Source organism: Ursus arctos, unplaced genomic scaffold (genome assembly GCF_023065955.2).
Source record: "Ursus arctos isolate Adak ecotype North America unplaced genomic scaffold, UrsArc2.0 scaffold_19, whole genome shotgun sequence".
In the NCBI taxonomy this organism is placed as follows: Eukaryota; Metazoa; Chordata; class Mammalia; order Carnivora; family Ursidae; genus Ursus; species Ursus arctos.
In genome coordinates this window covers 53,872,763-53,892,365 of record NW_026622863.1, presented here as the reverse complement: position 1 = coordinate 53,892,365, position 19,603 = coordinate 53,872,763, and the positions used below count along the sequence as shown (strand labels likewise).

Below are 19,603 nucleotides of genomic sequence, written 5' to 3'. Positions count from 1 at the left end.
CAGCCCACCCGTCCTGGCCCTTCGGGCTTCACAGGTGCGGGAGCTCAGCGGTTCCGAGGGTGGAGCTTCCCCAGGGCTTGGCCATGGCCCTGCAGAGGGCGGGTGGTCAGCCCTGGCCTGGGGAGGAGCCTTCCGGTGGAGGGGCTTTGTGACCTCATCAGACACGTGTAGGACTCTTTCTGGGAACTCTCTGGGAGGCAAGGATGGGCTGCCTTCTCCAGGATGTGGCCTAGAGTCTTGAGGGCTGGGGTCTGTGAATCAGAAGGCCTTGCTCCAGACCCAAACTAGGGAAAACACAGGACTCTTTGGAGGCATGGGGGCGGGGGAGGGGGCACTGTCTTGGATGTTGTAAATGGATAATTAACCAAAGAGTTTCTGACTCTTAGAAGGGAGGCCCGAGGAGAGCCCCAACTCACCACTGACCTTTCCCTAGACCTTGAGTAAGACTCAGACCCCCCACCGGGCCTCAGTTTCCTCATAAGCAACGGATTTGTGTCTGTGGCAACAATTACTAAACACGCGTTATAAAGAAAGCGACATGTGCTTTGGAACCAGCCAGATCTCCAGCAGAATCAGTTGTCTCTCCCTAGCTATGTGACTTTGAACAACAGGCACCCCTACCCCCTCCAGGCTCACCCTCCCTCACCAGTAAAGTGGGGCATAATGGCGCATTCAGGGGATCGGGTAAGAAGAACCGCACACTTAAGGCACAGTCGAGCAGGCCCTCAGCGAGCCGTGATTCTTGTCTCCTGAGGGCTACTGGGGGGAAGGTGTTGACTGCTATTCTTTCATTCTAAAAAGTGTTTATTATTTTTTTAAATGTGTCATGCAAAATACATGGTCATTGTAGAAATCCTGGATAATACAGACAAGCACCAATTAAAAAGTCACTCATAACCCCACCCCACCTTCCGTCCGGAGGGGACCGTTGTCAACATTTTGGTGTATTTCCTTCTAGGACTTTTTAAATTATCGTTACCTTTTAAAGATTTCATTCATGCGAGCATGAGAGCGGGGTGAGAGGCAGAGAGAGCAGCAGACTCTGCGCTGAGCAGGGAGCCCACCCCGCCCCATGCGGGGCTCGATCTCTGAAGTCTGGATCGTGACCTGAGCCGAAGGCAGATGCTGAGCCACCCAGGCGCCCCTATTATTATTATTATTTTTAAAGTAAGCTCTATGCCCAATGTATGGCTGGAACTCCTGACCCCGAGATCAAGAATCACACGTTCTACTGACTGAGCCAGATGCCCCACGTTCTAGGACTTTTAAAAACATCTGTATATCCATCCATCCAAACACAAAATGGGACTCATGCAGTGGTTAGCAGGCTGCTTTCTCTCTGTCCTCAAGCAGCCTCTGCCGTATCCCCTCTGCATGGCTGGCGGTACTCCATCTCATGGATGGGTGTAATTTACTAAGCCGTCCCTCATTGTTGGACATCTCGGTGGTTTCTGATTTGCTGTTGTGAACATCGCCATAATGAACGATGTCAAATTTGCAGCTTTGTCACGTACATTGTAGGGCACAGGATGGCCTTCTGGAACCTTCCTTTAAGGATTTATTGAGTGCCTACAAAGCGCAGGCTCAGACCCTGCCACTCAGAGCTCACGATCCCCGGGGGACCACCAATCTCCCCTCTGCGGTCCTGCCCACTAAGAGTCGCTGCCTCCCTCTGCTCCAGGGACCCCAGCATCCAGCCCCCAACCCTCAGCCCTCAGAAAAATCGCCTCTAAGTGGATGTGTATGACAAATTTAATTCCCCCTTCTCCATCTTACAAAGGTTTCTCACATTTTTGTACAAAAACCCAGGCCTCCTTTCCCTTTCCCTCCCCACCCTAACCCAAAAAGTAATTGTTTAATAAATACTATATGCTCCTGCCCAGGCCCAGAGGGCCAGGGGACAGGGAAACCCTGCGGCCAGACTTCTTAAAAGATTCAAGAATCTAGGACTCCAGTTCCCTGCCCCTTTGGCCCCTAAGTCCACCTGCCTCCCACCCGCCCCCTTAAATAAATAAGTATAAATAAGGCACAGATACCCCCCACTCTGCCCAGGTCTCCTGGAGGGACCGTCTCTAATTAGGGGGAGAAGAGGAGGGGGTGTTTTCCTGCTGCCGTGGCCCCAGTCCCAAAATAAATAAATAAATAAGATGTGGCATCAAAGGACGTTGGTGGCTCCGGGTGGCGGGTCACAGCCGAGTCTTCAGCAGCAGCAAGCCCCGCACGGCCCAGTCAAGGGTCAGGTGCAGCCCCCCAAGAATGGCATGGGCTGCCCTGATGCCTCCCCAGGCAGAGGCCGGGGGGGCCAGCGGGGGAGATGGTGGGTCTGGGGGTGCTTGGGGTAAGGCCAGGCGGGACATCTGTTGGGAGAGGACAGAGGGTTAGCAATAGGTCAGGGGTGCAGTGGGGGTCCTGAGAAGGGGTGTTTGCAGCCTTTACTGAATGGATTGGGGAGTCCAGGCTGCATGCTTCTGGAGTGTCTCTGGCCTGTGGGGTAGGGTTTCTGGGTGGGCAGTTCTCAGCACGCTGGGTTCAGAAAATGAAGACTGGGGCCCAAAGGTGGGGGTGTCAGAGCTGGAATTCCAGGGCCAAGTCCAGGGGCTTGGGGGTGAGGTCTACAGAGTCAGGACTGGGATCCTGGTGCTAGGTGAGGGCTGGGGGCTGGGGGTTCAAGTCTGGGGTCGGGTCCAAGATCTCGGGGCTGGGGTCTTAGATGTGGGGTCTCTCCGATCCAACCTCGGGGACTCATGGGTGAGGGCTGGGCTCTCAGAACGGGGGGCTGGAATTTGAGGTCCAGGGTCTTTGTGGTCAGGCCCAGGAACTGGTACCTGAAGTTTTCTGATCTCAGGGTCCTGGGTCTAGGATTTTAGCAGTCAGGGTTGGGGGTCTTAAGGGCTCACGACCAGCATCTGAGGTCTTAGGGACTCAGAGCTCAAGGTCTGGGGTCTTCTTGTTTGACCCCTCAGGGTCTAGGCTCTTGAGGTCTGGAGATGGCAGGGTCTCCAGGCTGCCTTTGCTCGGGGGCTGGGGGTCTCGGGGCCACGGGATTTGAGGGACACAGGTGAGGGTCTCAGAGCAGGCCTGAGTCTGGGGTCCTGGGGTCTCGGGTTTCAAGTCTAGGTGTCAGGTCTAGGAGCTGGGGTGTCCTACCAGGAGCTGCAGCCGGCGCAGCAGGCGGTCCAGCCGGGCCTGCAGGGCACCCAGCTCCGGCTCCAGGGTCCGCAGGGAAGGGCCCCCCGCTCGGCGCAGCCACTGTACATGGCGCAGGTAGGAGAACAGGTCGGCTCGCAGCCGTGTCAGCACACCTGGGAGCTAGGACACAGGGCAGGGGGGGCATCAGGGAACACCTGCCACCTGCCTTCTCTGGCCCCCAATCCCCCGCACACCCTCCATGCCCAGATCTCACCTTTGCCCCTGTCCCTTTCCCCTTCCCTTACTTGTAGGGCTCCCAGCGCCCCTGCACTCATGGCCAAGGTAGGAAGAGAGTCCAGGTTGTGGTCTCCGTCGGCTGGAAACTTGTCTCTCTGTGGGGGCAAAGAAGCCTTGAGAGGGACCCTGCCCAGCTCCAAGGGTCCCTCCATCCTCCAGACAGGCCCCAAACTCCTCCCTCCCCCCCGTTTCTGCCACCGTGGTAGCCCAGAAGCCCTCCCCACTCCTGGTCCGCGTCCCAGCCCATCCCCTCCGGTCTCTCCTACCAGCTGTGCCGCAAGCTGCCGAGTGTCGGCCAGGAGGGAGCGGGTCAGGAGGACGGCGCTGTCCAGCTCAGCCCGAGGGTCTGGAGAGGCCCGCGGGGGGCCAGGAGGTGGCCCTGGGGCAGCAGCTCTATCTGGCCACAGGCTCAGGGCGACCAGGACCAGGCAGCAAACACCTGGGGGCGGGAGGAAGCAGGGAACTCAGACAGGACTGGTGGGTCTGAGGGAGGAGGGACTGGGGGTCTTGAGTCCCAGGGTGGAGCGCCCAGGGCAGGTCGCAGGGCCGGGGCGGGCTTCCCTCTCCCTCTCCGGCTCTGGCTGCCCCGCCCGTCGGAGCAGACGCGGCCCGGGGCGGGTAGACGGGCCGGGCGTCTCCCGTCCGCCCCCGGACGCCGGAATCTGGGCCCCGGGGCGGGGCATGAGGGGGGAGGCACAGGCCAGAACCTGCCCCCTCCCCGGGCCTCGGGAGCCCAAGTCGGACTGAGAGTAGAGGAAGGAGACCAGGACAGAAACCCGGAGGCCCAGACCCCTTCCCAGGGGGATATCCCCACCTCCTAGTGGACCGCGGAAGGCCGGGCCATGGGGCCGGGGATGCCCCCAGAGCACACCTGGGCGGAGAGAGGCAGAGGCGCGGGCGTAGCGGGGCCGCGGGAGGCGGAGAGCGACCCGGCGGCGGCGCACAGCTCGGGGGCTCCGGCCCTCTGGCTCCCCGGCAGCCCATCCCCCAGCTGCCCCGCCCACCCCCGCGCCCGCCAGCCAATCAGCGCCCCCCGGGCCGCCCCGCTCCCGCATCACACCCCCAGCCCGCCCCCCGGCCCTCCCCGGCCGCTGTCTGTCCGTCGGTCCGCATCTGTCTGGCTCTCCCGTTCCTGTCTGCACCACTGTCTCTCTTTCTCTCCTCCCCCTGGCTGGGGTCGGTGTTCTGGACTCGCGCTCACCTCCTGGGGGCTCTCTGCCTCAGTTTCCCTCCCAGAACCTCTCTGTCGGGATGCCTGGGTGTCTGCGTCTCTCGGTCCCCGCTGACTCCCTGGGGGTCCCGGGCCCTTGGGGGTCACCTCCCGACATCTGTCTCTCTGTCTGTCTGGGGGTCTCCATCTCTCTCCGGTACCCTGTGCCTCTCTCCGCGTCTCAGCTTCGTCCTCCCGTCTCTCAGCCTGTCTCTTCCCCCGGCCTGCTGTTTTCTCGGAATCTCCTTTCCTCTCCGTCTCTGCCTCCCCATGGCTCGCTCACTCTCCTCTTTTTCTGTCCCATTCCTCTGCGCCTGTCTGCTTCCCACCCTCCTCACCACGGGCCCTCCCTCCTCCCTTCCTGTCCCCCCCACCCCATGAACTTGAACCAACTTACTGTTCATGTCCCCACAGGGCAGGGGTTCCCCAGGGCAGGGGGCAGGGAGCTGGGGGGCCTTTAACCCTTCCCTGTCCGCTGCCGGGGGGGAGCCCTGGGGGTCAGCTGGGCCTCGGCCTGGGGAGGGGAGGCATGTGCGTGTGAGCAGCGAGGGCCGTGGCAGTGAGGGAGTGTGTACGCCTGGGGGGTTATATAGGGGGCCAGGGCGGGCGGGCGGGGGGCAGGCGGCAGGGGAGGGCGGCCTGACACATCCTGACTCACCCTCCCTGCCTGCCTTTTCCATTCAGACGGAGCCGGCTGCCTCGCAGGGCTCACGCTGCCTCGCTCAGAGGAGGGCACGGAAGGAAAAGTTGGAAAAGTTGAAAAGAGAAAGGGGGGGGTGGTCGGAGAGAGGCTGGTGAGGTCATTGGCGTCCCCTCCCTCCACCTCCTCGGCCGGGCCGCCACAGGGGCAGACACACGCAGCTCAAGAGCTGGGGCCAGGCTGCGGGCCGAGGGTGGGGGTCGCCTGGACCAGGACAGGCGGAGAGGTGGGGAGGCTGGGGAGAGAGGGCCGGGGAGAGCTGGGGACAGAGCCACAAGGAGCCACAAGATGCAGGCCTGGGGAGATGGACGTGCAAGGCAGAGCCACTCCAAGGGACAGAGGGAGCGAGAGGGATGGAGAGTGTGAGACCCAAGCAAGGACACAAAGACGCTTGGGGAGATGGGGACACTGAGGCAGAGATGGAGAGTCTGAAATGCAGAGATAGACAGTGACAACAAGCAGATACACTGCAGGAGCAGAGAGACCCACGGAGACCCCAGGAGGAAAAGGGACAGAGAGTTGCAAGCTTAGAGAGAGGGGAGGCAGGCGGCAGAAGAAACACAGGTGACAAAGCTGCGGAAGCCCCAAGAGACAGAGGCAGGGAGCTAGACACACTCAGGCATGCAGGTGCTGAGCAGTGGGGACAGAGAGGAGCGGAGTCTCGGGGAGACAGCAGGGATGTGAAGGTGGGGAGAGAAGCAGAGACGGGGGACCCAGAGACAGCATGAGATGCCCAGATCAGATGAGGTGGGATCTTGCACAGCTGCTGCACCCCTCTGTGCCTCAGTTTCCTTATCTGTGAAATGGGGATAGCCAAGCACCCATCCCCCTGCCCCTGAACACCTGGGTAAGGATGAGTTCACTTGTGTAGGACACACGGTCAGCTGTCGATAAACATGAACCGCTGCAGTGCTCTTCCTTGATTTTTATTCGCACACCAGGGGCACCCAGAGAAAGATGCAGCCTCCGGGAGAGCTGGAGATGGCAAGTGAGCGGGCGACAGAAGAGGGTGATGGACACATGGAGAGAGTGGCTCAGCCAGGGAGTGGGGACCGGACAGGGCAGAGACGGCAATGCACAGAGACACTGGGGAGGATGGGACAGCCCTGGGGACACAGGCACCCTGATGAGCGCCAGGGACAGAGGCAGAGCCAGTGAGGGACCAAGTCTAGAGCCCCATCCCTGGGAGCATCCCCCTCCCAGCAAAGGACAGGATGGGAGTGAGAAGACAAAGTGACAAGGACTTCTAAAGGTCCCCCTGCAGGCCCCCTCCTAGCCCTCAAAACTGTGCTGAGCTGGCAGGGGGGCTCTGGGGATGAATGGTGGCTAGAGTCCTCCCCCTCCCCCAGTGCTCAAGTCCCCAGGGAGGTGAGGTCACAGCCCCCCCATGGTGGGACATGACCTCATTGCCTCAGGTAAGAGCTCTCCCTCTTGGTCTGTCATGGCCACCCCTTCCAGGGCCCCCCAGGGGCCCTCCCCAGCCCCCGCTCCCACAGGGACCCAGGCCTCTGACCACTGGGTCTCCGCCCCCCAGGGGGCCTGTTTCCGGCTGAGTCAGCGTGGGGGGCCCAAGGCTGCGTCAGTGAGGGGAGAACTGACGTAGCCCCCCCCCAAACCGGCGGGGCCAGCCAAGGTGACTCAGGCCACCAGCCTGGGGGATGGACTGGCCCTAGGGGATAGGGACTGGGCCCAGGGCCAATCTGAGAGCAACAATAGGGATCTCGCAATGGCAGCCCCTTCCACTACTGGGAACCAGTACCACCCCAGACCCTCTTCTTCAACCCTGGATCCCGGACCCCCAGCCCCCTCCTCCCTCAGACCCACATGGCAGGTGTCCAGCCCCTAAACCCTCGTTCCCAGGTGGAGAAAAAGGTGTTGCCATTCTGCCATTCGGGGGAAGCTCTATGGGAAAGGTCAGGAGTCGGGCTGGGTCAGTGTGCCTGACTGGTGCCAGTCCCCCCCCCCCCCATCTTGCCTTGGCCCACCACCCTGAGGCTGTGGGGTCATCTTTCCCCTAATGCCATCTTTCCTGGATGCAGGAGGCTGAGGGAGATGGGGTGGGTGATGGCAGGAGGTCAGGCGACTGTTCAGGATCCTGGGTCTTCCCCCCCCCACACCAGGGGCAGGGGTGGGGAGGTGTTCAGGCTCCTTTCAAGGAGAGCAAGAAGGGAAGGGGTGCCCACACTGACAGGCAGGACTGGGAAATCACAAAAAAGTGACAAAATGACACCAACACACAGAAACAGAGACTGGGGCACAGATATCCAGAGTGAGGAAAAGACCAAGTTGTTAACATAATGGGATCTACAGACACAAGAAATTCTAAAGAAATAAGCTCAGAGGCTCAGAGACAAGGACCAGGGGAGATGTACTGCCGAAGGCTCTGGGGGGGGGGGGGTCACAAACATGAAGATGCCACTGGGACATGAACGGGAGCCAGGGGTCCTTGCTCATGTGCTGGCCCCTGGGCGAGGTAGGGCTGGCTGGTGTGAGGTCAGCAGGTCCGAGGCTGTGTGTGTCCGTCTGTCTGTCCCTGGGGGGTCCTGTCTGGCCTCTGGGGGGTGACGGGGCAGGCGGGCCGCAGAAGCAGCCCAAACCTGTCATTAGCGGTGAGGGCCGTGACGGCGGGGGGCCCCCCCAGTCCCAAGCCGCGGTCCAGGGCCCGGCAGCCCCGCCCCCCACCCCCTCCTTGATCCCTGAGGAATCCCGGGAATTGCGAAGTGGGTCCAGATGATGTTGACACAGGAAATGGTCATCAGCTGCTAGCCTCAGCCCCACAACCCCTATGACCCCCCACCCCCGGCCCCCTGCTGAGCCCCCTCTAACCTGTGTCATCTCTGACGGAGGCAGCCCAGGGCCACTCAGCTCCTGCCAGGATGTTTACAAGAGATGCGCAGGGTGGGAGTCAGCCACACAGGGCTTCCTGAGAAATGGGGTCTGGACTTCTGGACAGCTGCCCTCAGACCCGGTCCCTGGCCTCCTTCTCCCTCTGACCCAGGAGTCCAGAACCCAGCCCCCTCCTCCCTCAGACCCAGGGGTCCAGACCCCACCCCCCTCCTCCCTCAGACCCAGGGGTCCGGACCCCACTCCCCTCCTCCCTCAGACCCAGGGGTCCGGACCCCACTCCCCTCCTCCCTCAGACCCAGGGGTCCGGACTCCACTCCCCTCCTCCCTCAGACCCAGGGGTCCGGACCCCAGCCCCCTCCTCCCTCAGACCCAGGGGTCCGGACCCCAGCCCCCTCCTCCCTCAGACCCAGGGGTCCAAACCCCCAGCGTCTCCTCCCTCAGACCCAGGGGTCCAGGCCCCCAGCCCCTCCTCCATTAGACTCAGGGGTCCAGACCCCAGCCCCCTCCTCCCTCAGACCCAGGGGTCCAGGCCCCCAGCCCCTACTCCATTAGACTCAGGGGTCCAGACCCCAGCCCCCTCCTCCCTCAGACCCAGGGGTCCAGACCCCCAGCCTTTCCTCCCTCAGACCCGGAAGTCCAGACTCCCAGCCCTCCTTCCTCAGACCCGGGGTCCAGGCCCCCAGCCCCCTTCCTCCCTCAGACCCAGGAGTCAAGGCCCCCCAGCCCCTCCTCCCTCAGACCCAGGAGTCCAGATCCCAAAGCCACACTGCCCCGGGAGGCCCCATCCTCACCGTACTGCAAAGCTGAGTGGAGGTTCACCTGAGAGAACCAGGGATCATGGTCTCAGCCCAGCCCCCCTGCTGGCCTTCTCTTCCACCACTGAGGGGGACCAACTGGGAAGCTTGCGGACCTCCACGTGGACCCCTTCCCCCATTTGTGGGTGGAGAGACTGAGGCCTGGGGAGAAGGGTCTTCCTGCCCACGAGCCACACTCACGGCCCTCACATCTTCATGGCCCCTTACGCATTCCCCATCCATTCTCCACTGGGAGGTCTGGAGAGCCTTTGGGACAAGGAGACTCCTGAGCAAGTGCTCTGGCCACTGGCCCAACCCCCATTTTCCCCTTGTCCTCCTAGGTCACCTGGTTGTTAGGGGGGCCTTCCTAACAATGGGGCTCAGTGAGCCTCAGGCCCCCTGCCCCTGGTTGCTAGGGGGAAGACCCCTGGCAACGATGTCTCAGGAGACTTTGGGCCCCCTGGACCTGGCCCACAGGCATCAGGTTACTAAGCAGAGGGATTCCCTGGCAGGAAGGTCTCTCAGGCCCCACCTCTTGGGGTCCCCTGGTTGGCAAGGAGGGGGTGCCTTAGACCACCACCCAATTCTGCCCAAGTTGCTAAGGAGGCTCTTTTTATGCCCAGGCCCCCACCCCCACCCCCATGGACCCTTCCACCTGGTTGTTAAGGAAGCAACTTCTTAACAACCAGGCATGACCAGGCCAGTGTGACACCCCCCCTTCCTCCTTCCCCACTGCCAGGGGGGATCCCTAGCAACAGAACTTAGAACCTTGAAAGCTGGGTGGGCAGGTGGGCGGGGCCCAGCTGGTTGCTGGGGTGATGGCCTTCAAGGTCTGTCCCCACAGAAGCCCCAAGGGTCTGGGGAGGCAACATGGTGGGCTCTGGGATCCCAGCTTTGAGCCTCTTCCTGCTGATGCAGGGCTCAGTAGGTGAGGGGGCCGAAGAGAGGGTCAGAGAGCTGAGCAGGGAGCCTCTTCAGCCCCTATACAGCCCCCCTCCAACACCAATCCTTTTTCTCCACAGATGGGAATGGAATCCAGGGATTCTTCTATCCGTGGAGTGAGCAGTGGATGAAACCTGGGTCCCCCAAGGATAGGGAGCTCAGACTAGACTTTTCGGTCTAAAGGGAGAATGGGCTGGGGGCCTGATACTGGGTCTGAGGGAGGAGGGGGCTGGGGGGGCCTAGATCCCTGGGTCTGAGGGAGGAGGGGGCTGGGGGCCTGGACTCAAGGGTCTGAGGGAAGAGGGCTGGGGGGCCTGGACCCCTGGGTCTGAGGGGGGAGGGGGCTGGGGACAGGACTCCTGGGTCTGAGGGAGGAGGGCCTGGGGGGCCTGGGCTCCTGGGTCTGAGGGAGGAGGGCCTGGGGGCCTGGGCTCCTGGGTCTGAGGGAGGAGGGCCTAGGGGCCTGGACGCCTGGGTCCCGCACTGAGTAAACACTAGGCAGGCAGTCCCGGAGCCTGACTTTGGGACCCTGGGGTTCTGAGGCCCTCAGGTCAGACTCTGTGACATAGATGCCATTTGTGGTTGGTCCCAAGGCTGTGAGGGAGATGTGTGGGACCGGGAGAGCTGTGGGGGCCAGGCGGCAATTGAGAACCCCAATCTCTGTCTGCGTCTACGCTGCTGCTACCGTGACGGGGTCTGCTACCACCAGCGGCCAGATGGTGAGTGCCGAAACGCTGGTCCTGGGGCAGCTGAGACTCCCGGGTCTCAAACCTGCCTCCTTTGTCCAGAAACTATGCGGAGGAAGCACATGTGGGCGCTGGGCTGGACATGTGGAGGCCTCCTCTTCCTGATCTCCAGCATCTGCTTGTTCTGGCAAGTGGGGCTGGGGCTGAGGGGGGGGGTCCCGCACCCCCAGAGGAGCAGGCAGATGGCCAAGGCTGAGTGTATACCTTCCCCATCAGGTGGGCCAAGCGCCGGGACATGCTGCACCTTCCAGGGTTCTTAAAGGGCAAATGTGACCTGTCGAGGACCGTCTCTCTGTTATCCAAGGACCGAGGGACTCCGACGGAAAAAAAGACATCCGGTGGGAGCATGCCAGCCTCCCTCCCTCCAGAGGGGGCCGGGGATGTGTCAGGGGCCACCGAAGGGGAAGGGATGACAGAAGGGGGTGAAGAAACAGAAGGGGGGGAGGACGAAGATTAGGGGCACCCCTGGGGGGACCCCTCAATACAGATATAGCATATAGATGCGTGGTCTCTTTTCTAAGAACCATGGGAGCAGGGGGCCCATGGGCTCTGGGGCCAGGAGCGTGTGTGTGTGTGTGTGTGTGTGTGTGTGTGTGTGTGTGCGTGCGTTCACGAGGGGGCTGGGGAGCTGGGCTGTGATCCTGGGGGTTCTGGGCTGAGTGGGCTCTGGAACGAGGGAGTGGTGGGTCAGTGGGGGGTGGCCTGCAGCTCTCCTGCTGGAGCACCATTGATGGACAGCCTGTGCCGCGTACCCTCGGGATCCTGTCCCCTCCGCCAACAAGTGCCATGCCTCCCTCCGATGCCTGAGCACGGCAGGGCTCCCTGCGGGACACGGGCTGCCCCTGGTGGACGAAGTTACTCTCAGACTCTACAGTGGCCAGGCGGAAATTCTCCTGGAAGCGCGTACAGAAGACTTGTCCTGCCCAAACCTTCTGCCTTCCCCAGGCATCGCACCCATACCAAGTACCCTCCATAAGTACTTCCTTCCAGGCCTGGGTGGCTCTGTCAGTGGGGACTCTTGATTTTGGCTCAGGTCATGATCTCAGGGTCCTGAGGTCAAGCCCTGTGCCAGGCTCCTTGCTTGGCAGGGAGTCTGTTTGAGATTCTCCCTTAACCTCGTCCCCTCTCCCTCTAAAATAAATAAATCTTTTTTTCTTTTTTTTAAGGTACTTCCTCCCAATAAATACCTTGCGAGTGTCATTTGTCCCTCTGTCTGCTTCTCAGAGGACCCCCATACAAAGAGAGTGGAGGCTGAGCGGGGTCTGGAATGAAGGGCGGGTCTGGGCTCAAGATCCTGGCACCACTCTCCCGCCCCCCTCCGGGCAGGGCCAGTGTGAAGCTGGGCTCCAAGGTTCCCAAGGGCATGGGCGGCCTCTCTGTGGGTGTGGCCGGGCCCCAGTACTGTCCCTCTCCCAGACAGACACACAGCGCTATGAGGCAGAGCCATTTATCCAGGGGAGGAGAGGGCTGGACAGGGAGGCATCCTGGTGGCCCAGATGATGGTGGCCACAGCTGTGCACCGCAATCCAGTCCTGACAGGTGGCATCGCGGATCTGTCTGCAGGAGGAAGGGTGGGGTTAGTAGCTCTTCAGGACCCCTCCCAGGACCCATTCCCAAGGCCCACTGCCCAGCCGCCTGAGGGGCAGGGGAAGGGAGCCCTTTCTTTCTGCTGTGGCCCCTCATACGTTGACTCACACACCTCAGTTTCTCCTCCATCCCTCCACGCCCCTGTCTGCTGCAGCGTGTTTGCCTCCCTGGCGTCCAGGGCTACAAGCTGGAGGATGAGAGACAGCAGAGTCAGAGAGGACAGACGAAGACACGTAGAGGGAACCATGGGTTCAGGGACAAAGAGACACAGGAGACAGAGACAGACAGACACAGAGACAGAAAGCAAAACCTAACAATGGCTGCCAGTGGCTCTGTCTGGCTCCTCCATTCATTTTGGTCCCAGAGGGAGAAGGGAGCGACTGGAGCCAGAATCTTCAGGTCCCTGTGTTAAAATTCAAGTTCTCCGTCCTTCGTGTGCCGGAAGCGCTTCACCCCACCCACTACGGAGTCCTGTGTTTTTACAGGCCTGTCTTCCTTCGAAGTGGGGCCTACACTCCAGTCAGCTGGGCCCACGTTGCTGGCAGGTGGTTCCAGCCGGAGAGCTGCCCAGCTGTGTTGGACTTCTGGGCAAGGTAAAGGATTTTCACCGCTCGTGGGTGGTTCTGCATTTTTTGTGTAAGCCAAATTCCGTGTAAGCTGATGCTTCCTCATCCACGCGTCCCTCTTCTCTTAAACCCGTGTCGTCCTCTGAACTACAGAACACAGCAGATGATTGGAGTAACTATTTTCTCAGTTCTCACAAAGAAGGCTTTATAACTAGTGCCATTCCGGATGCACAAGGGAAAAGTTAAATTCATCACACACAGAGAAGGTCTTAGCACATCAGGATTTAATTTTTTTATGGAATTCCCATTTGAGAAACTGAATCGGTCACTCCTCCGTTGTTGACATTGTTCCTCCTCTCCGTCTACCCACTGGCCAACCCCTCCGTTCTGTCATCCAGCTACCTATCTACCTGCCCAAACCACCCGTTCACCAATTCTGACGAATTCTACCAATTCATCAGTCTAACCATAACCATCCATCCACCAGTTCATCCATCCACCAATTGAACATTCATCCCTCCATCCGCCCACCCATTCACCAGTCTGTCTACCCACCCATCAGTCAATCCATCCACCCGTCAAACAACTCATCCGTCCATCCACGCATCCACCCAACAACCCAATCACCCTTCTCTGATTTCCTGAGCTTACTTTTTGCAGGGCAATGCTAAGAAGGAAGACACCAGAGACCCAGGCCTTACCATCGGGAAGCTCCCTGTCCGGTGGGAGAGACAGTATCAGCACACAGACGAAACAAGACAGATAACTAGCAATAATGGGGTAACTCAGACAACATGAAGACCCAGAGATAGGCAGCAAAGTTGAGTTGGCTCTTAATGGACGCACGGGACATCTTCCGTGTGGAGTAGGGACAGCAAGGGCACTCCTGTTGTAGGGGAGAGCATGAACAGAGGCCACCTGCCGTGGGACGGCCTGGGCTGTCCGTGGACTGAGGGATGCCATCATAACTGCAAAGAAGGCAGGAGATGTGGGGCTGAAACGTGTGGGGCCCAGTGACTGGCAGGGGTTTGAATCAGAGGGCAGCAGGGAGCCACAGCAGGAGTGCAAAGGAGTGCAAGCTGGAGAGGGTGTGTTTCCGAAAGGGGATAGAAGACAGGAGAGAGAAAAGGGAAGGAATGAGCAGCAGAGCCTTCCCTGTGTCTCACACTCCTGGTGTTCTCACTCTTTTCCTCTCAGAAGAATCCTAGCTGTGCCCTTGGGCAAGAGGTGGCACTTTTCTGGGCCTCAGTGTCCTCCACTGGGATGGGGATGGTACTAACAGTGACCCCTGAGACCCAGTTACAGTGAGAGGATTAAATGGGACCTGGTGCTCCTGCAGGCTGGAGTGCAGAGCAGGGTCTCCAAGTGTGGGGGCGAGCGAGTAGTGACTCTCAAGGCCTCATCTGGGGGGCAAGGTCTCTTTGTCTCTTCCAAGTCTGCACTCATGGCTGCTGTCCAAGGCTCCATCCTCTGGGCCCTGCTACCCTCCTCCCTCTTCTTGATCTGGTCCTTTGTCTTTCTCTCCCCATTGTGTCTCTCCATCCCTATCTCTTCATCTCTCCTCTATTTCCACCCCCACATCTCTTTCCATCTGCCCCCCCATCTCTCCAGCTCTTACCCTGTCTCTCCTTCTCTTCCCGTCTCTTCCTCTCTGCCCCCATCTCTCCAGCTCTCCCCGCTGTCTCTCCAGCTCTCCCCCGTCTCTCCATCTCTCCCCATTTCTCCAGCTCTTCCCCTGTTTCTCTTGCTGTCTCTTCAGGTCTCCCCCCTGTCTCTCCATCTCCCCCCCACCCCATCTCTCCAGCTCTCCCCCCTGCCTCTCCAGCTCTCTCCGACTCTCCCTGCTGCCCCACTCGCTGCCCCACCCCTCACCTCGGGCTCACTCGGTGCCAGCGCCCGCCGCCCCGGGCCCGGCCTCGAGCGTAGCGAGCTGCAGGCGCACGCGGCGGGAAGCGGCGGCGGGCGGCGGGAGCGCGCGGGCCGCACGGCGAGTTCCCAGGGAGCCGGGCGCGGCGCGCGGGCCGGAGGATGAGGCCGGCGCAGACAAGCGGCGGGAGAGCTTGCGCGCCAGGCGGGCCAGCGCCGAGGGCCGCAGGCCGTAGTCGCGCTCGAGCTCCTGGCGCGAGATCTCGATGTTGCCGGTGTACCAGAGGATCCAGCCGAGCAGGCTCAGGAAGACGAGCAGCGCGCCTGAATAGATGAGCAGGTCGCCGAAGTCGCGGCCGCGCACCTGCAGCTGCGCGAACACGCCGGTCAGCAGCGCCGCCATGCCCGCCACGTCCAGCGCCACCGCCAGCAGCAGCGCCATCCGGCAGCGGCCCAGGCCGGACGCAGGCACTGGCGCGCCGGCCGGCGGGGACGGTGCACCCGGCGGGGGCCCTTGCGGGGCGCCCACCGCTGGCGCCGCTGCCATGGCCCTGCTCAGCCGCGCTGGCTCCCCTCGAGAGCGTTCCGGGGTGCGGCCCGGCCCGGGGCGGGGTCAGGGGACGGCGCCAGGTGTGCCCGGGCGCCCGCCTGGTCACCTGAGCTGGCTGGGGTGCAGACGGGCCCGACTTGGGGGGTGCCCTGGCCCTGGTTTCTGGGCACGTCCTGGCCCTCAGAGGCCTATGCTGAGGGCAGCCGGGCTCCCGGATAAGGGTGGGAGGGGCCTTATCCACCCCAAGGAGCGCGAAGGAACACATTCAAAATTCGGGGTGCCCTAATGGAGGCAGCGTGGGGTGCTGCGGTAGCGCGGACGTTGTTTCTGTTCAGTGCCTGCCTCCAGGTGCCCCCTGCACCCCAGGCCCCGCGGTGGGGACAGGTGGGGTCAGAAAACAAGGATCAGAGACAAGGCCGCTAGACCCGGAGCCCCGGGAGGGCGCTCTAACGGAGGAAACACGGGGCTCTTGGGAGCTGAGATTTCCCTCACTCATTGCTTGTTCCCTGGGGCCGCCCGTGCGCCACTGGGAGGTGGATGGCTGTCCCAGCACTCTGCGCACCAGCGTCAGGTCTGGGTGCTGTGGGGGGCAGCAGGGCAGTCCCCTAGGCTTCTCCTAGTGCCTCTGGACGGCCGGGACTCGGAGGGGGGGGGGTGAAGCCCCCGCCCTCACGGAGCTCCCGGACAGTCACAGGTCAGGTGCACTCGTGGGGGCGACGGAAGCCATGGCCGTGCCTTTTGTTGAGCCGGGGTCTCCTGAGGTCCCCCCAAGCGCCCGGCCCCGTTCTGGCGAGGCTGGTGACCGGCAGGGCAGCGGCCCCCGAAGAGGACCGTGACAACAGAGAATAAACTTCCAGGAAGTTTATGGGGTGAGACAGCGGGCCGACTGGAGGGGCGACGGGGAAGAGGCCCCCTGAAGGAGATCTCTTCTCCTCCAAACGACCCGCCCTTAGAGGGAATCTACGCCCTCCTGGGGTAGCAGTCAGCGACAAGACTCTCGTCCAGCGTCTCTCCAGACTCGAAGCCTTTTGAGATCACCGCGGGGAGGACCAACGAAGAGGTCGGCCGGGATTAGCCACAGAATTCCGAACGTGGCCGGATGGAAAACGAGTGTTTCCGAACAGACCCGAAAGGGCTTGCGCCAATAAGAGAAGGCGGCTACCCCGAGGGAGAGCGTTTCCGAAGGGTTCCGAAAACGCCCGAGCGGGCCTCCCTGCCTTTGTCGGGAATAGCCGAGAGCTTACAAAGAAGACCGGAAGCATCCGAAGACCCTGGAAATGGCCTTAAGTAATTCACGTATCCGCACGTTCATTCATAAAACAAATATTTATTGAGCACCTATACTGTGCCAAGCGCTGGTGAACAACTCTGGAAAGAAACCCTTGCGGAAAGGGACTCGGGGCCTCTTAAACCAGACCCACTCCGAAATCCAGCGCTGCAGTTCCGAAAACACACGAAGGGCCCTCGGAAGGGTGGTGCTCCTCCTCCGAGAACACGCCCTCAGGTTACTAGCCGAAGAGTTCCGAAGGTCTCCGAGCGGTTGGCGACAGGCTGGCGGAAGTAGCCGAACGTTACCGAGCCTCCTCGGAGGCGGACGGGAGAAGGCGGGGATAGGCGAGGGCATGCGCTTGCCCACAGAGGAAGCGGAAATGCGTGTGGGTATTAAAGGCGTCGCCCCGCCCCTTTCTTACCTCTTTCCGTCTCCGGCTGCTGTAGCGAGAGGAGGTGAGCGCGCGGCTTTCCGTCGACCGCGTGGTTGCCTCGTTTGTCCGAGGCCCGGGGCCTCTACGCTTGCCTGGCCTTTGTCGTCTTGCCCCTCATGTCCTTGGCCGTTCCCCGACCCCGCCGCCGGAGGTCTCTGCGGCTTCTCACGTTCCCTGCATCTGCATCCTCCGTCTGAGTTCAGCCCGCCTCCTTAGGTTGCCGTGCGCTCTGCGGGTACCCCTGCTGGCCCGGTTCCCAGTCACGCCCCTGCCCCTGCTGCCCGGTTGGGGCCGCGTGGCCCAGCGCCGGCCCGCTGCGCCCTCTGACACCCGCCCCTGCCGCTCTTCCCGCAGCCGCCGCCATGTCTGCCCATCTGCAGTGGATGGTCGTGCGGAACTGCTCCAGCTTCCTGATCAAGAGGAACAAGCAGACCTACAGCACTGTAAGTGGGGCTCATGCCCTGGGCCTGTGGAGGACGCCCCCCGCCCCCGCCCCGCGGGCCCCTTCCCCGCCTCACGGCCCCGGTGCGTTCTCCTTCCTAGGAGCCCAACAACCTGAAGGCTCGCAACTCGTTCCGCTACAACGGGCTGATTCACCGCAAGACTGTGGGCGTGGAGCCGGCGGCCGATGGGAAAGGCGTGGTGGTGGTCATGAAGCGGAGATCCGGTGAGCACCTGCTGGGCTCCGCTCAGCCTCCGATCTGCCGCGGGGGGCCAGAGGGGCTCGAGTGGAGCACTTAGCGAGGTGAAATCCTTGAAGCGGGTCAGGTGCAGGCCGCTGTCCCCGTCGCAGGTGGGGAGCATTCCCCCGGCTTCCACCGTTACGAACCGACAGGCTCGTTGTCCGTGGCAGGCAGCAGTAGTTTGACCCGCGACCGGCTGGGTGCATGCAGGAGAGGTCCCCAGCGTCCCGCCCCCACCGGACGCGCTTTTAGTGTCTTAGAGGGTCATGGGGACTGAGGACGTCAGAGGCAGGTAGAGTTGAGTCGTGAGGTATCGCAGCCACACCACCTTTGTTTTCTGCTGGGGTTTTTCCTGGTCTCTCATTGGGGCTGCTTTGTGTTTGGGTTTGGAGCCCAGCTCCCGGTGCAGGGAACAGCAGTGTCTGTGACCTGCTGGCTCTTGATTGGATTCCTGCCCACCCTGGAGTGGGGGTTACCCTCCCTTCTCAGCTCACCAGTGAGCTCCTAGGGTTCTCGTACTCCTGAGAACCCCGTTCTGGTGCTCTGGGCCTAGAATACCTCACTTGCTTTTCTCCTCTTGGATTGTTGGGTTGCCTCTCCTGGGCTGTCAGGAATTGGATTGACAGTGTTCATGGTCTGGGATCAGGGACTCTGTCCAGGGTGACGTTGAAAATCACTGGTATGGTGAAGCGTCTTTGTCTTTTGGGTGAGACCTTTCCCATCTGTTGTTTGGGGTAATTACTCTCGCCAAGATCTCATAGGCTCCATCCTATTTCATATCGTGAATGAGGCCCTGAATGAGGCCCACAGCTTTGTGCACACGGAAGGGGGTGCTTTCCTTCCGATCCATGGGCACTGGGGTCCAAGTTCCACCTGTGCACTGGTGGGGGACAGGCGCTTGGCACAGAGCTCTCCGTCATGGCCTTACCTGATCCCTACTTGGCCCTCCAGCATCCAGGCCAAGCCTTGCAACTCGTTTCAGACCCTTGTTCCAGACAGGGTAGCTTGGGCCCTGGAGAGTAGGAGGGAAGAGACCAGAGCTGCAGTCTTGCGGGCACTTGCTGTCTGGCCAGCGTGGGCCAGTCTTCTGTCCGCCAGCCAGGCAGGCAGGCAGCCTGTGTTCAGATAACCGCTGTATGCCTGTGACCTTGGACAAGAGTCCTCGTCTCGTTGCGTCTGCTTTGCCCTGTGAGAAATGACTTGATGAACTTTGTGTCAGGGACACAGGAGAAGACCCACTTCAAGGCACAAACCTGGGCTTGGCCTGGGGCATTAAATGGGTGGATGGGGCTGGCTGCAGGGAGTGGCCTGCCTAGGCTCAACAGCCTAGGCACTCAGATTACCGGGGTGAGAGAGCACCATCAGACTCACCCCTGCCACCACCCCCGCCACCACCCCCATCCCCTCCGCCAGGCCAGCGGAAACCCGCCACCTCCTATGTGCGGACCACCATCAACAAGAATGCCCGGGCCACCCTCAGCAGCATCCGGCACATGATCCGCAAGAACAAGTACCGCCCAGATCTGCGCATGGTGAGTGGGGGCCAGCAGTGGTTGGGGGAGCCTGGCCGGTCTTGTGAGGAGGGTCTCTGCTGATGGCTGGACCCGCACCCTGTCTCTCCAGGCCGCCATTCGCAGAGCCAGCGCCATCCTGCGCAGCCAGAAGCCTGTGATGGTGAAGAGGAAGCGGGCCCGCCCCACCAAGAGCTCCTGAGCACCTGTCCTGCCTCCAAAGCAATAAAGATGTCAACCTCCTCACCTGGGTCTCCCTTTTGTCCGGCCCTGTGTGTGTGTCTGTGTCTCCCAGCATGCCTCCCCACCTGTTGTTACCACACTGGTCGCAGTGTTTTGGGACTGGAAGAAGCAGGTCTGGGTCAGGGGAGCTCCGTTCCCAGCATTCCTGCTCCTCAGGGCTGGGGCTTGGTCCAGGTTCTTGTGTTGAACACATCAGAGGTGACCGTGCAGCAGATAATTGTGTGTTCAA

General features: G+C 61.3%; 4 protein-coding genes across 5 annotated transcripts; 2 read left to right on the top strand and 2 right to left on the bottom strand.

The window, feature by feature from the left end:
• Window positions 1–804: 804 nt before the first annotated feature.
• IL11 (interleukin 11) lies at window positions 805–4,481 on the bottom strand. The gene is made up of 5 exons (XM_057314653.1): window positions 4,298–4,481; window positions 3,693–3,865; window positions 3,435–3,521; window positions 3,148–3,309; window positions 805–2,357 (listed from the first exon to the last, which is right to left on the bottom strand). Exons 1-5 carry the CDS (start codon window positions 4,479–4,481, stop codon window positions 2,187–2,189), a joined length of 777 nt encoding a protein of 258 aa, XP_057170636.1. The 3' UTR covers window positions 805–2,186.
• Window positions 4,482–9,847: 5,366 nt separating this feature from the next.
• Window positions 9,848–11,122, top strand: TMEM190 (transmembrane protein 190). The gene is made up of 5 exons (XM_026488529.2): window positions 9,848–9,905; window positions 10,000–10,035; window positions 10,513–10,638; window positions 10,708–10,792; window positions 10,882–11,122. Exons 1-5 carry the CDS (start codon window positions 9,848–9,850, stop codon window positions 11,120–11,122), a joined length of 546 nt encoding a protein of 181 aa, XP_026344314.1.
• Window positions 11,123–11,884: 762 nt separating this feature from the next.
• On the bottom strand, window positions 11,885–16,303 carry TMEM238 (transmembrane protein 238). 2 transcript variants are annotated; one of them, XR_003313244.4, is made up of 3 exons: window positions 14,691–16,303; window positions 12,365–12,439; window positions 11,885–12,222 (listed from the first exon to the last, which is right to left on the bottom strand). XR_003313244.4 is itself a non-coding variant. In XM_026488527.4 (2 exons), exon 1 carries the CDS (start codon window positions 15,229–15,231, stop codon window positions 14,698–14,700), a length of 534 nt encoding a protein of 177 aa, XP_026344312.1. In that variant the 5' UTR covers window positions 15,232–16,300; the 3' UTR covers window positions 11,898–12,222; window positions 14,691–14,697. The 2 variants fall into 2 exon arrangements, 1 of the variants encoding a protein (XP_026344312.1); XM_026488527.4 differs by lacking the exon at window positions 12,365–12,439 and having other exon boundaries at window positions 11,898–12,222; window positions 14,691–16,300.
• Window positions 16,304–16,862: 559 nt separating this feature from the next.
• On the top strand, window positions 16,863–19,377 carry RPL28 (ribosomal protein L28). The gene is made up of 5 exons (XM_026488528.3): window positions 16,863–16,959; window positions 17,292–17,380; window positions 17,481–17,604; window positions 19,034–19,152; window positions 19,244–19,377. Exons 1-5 carry the CDS (start codon window positions 16,884–16,886, stop codon window positions 19,331–19,333), a joined length of 498 nt encoding a protein of 165 aa, XP_026344313.1. The 5' UTR covers window positions 16,863–16,883; the 3' UTR covers window positions 19,334–19,377.
• Window positions 19,378–19,603: the final 226 nt, after the last annotated feature.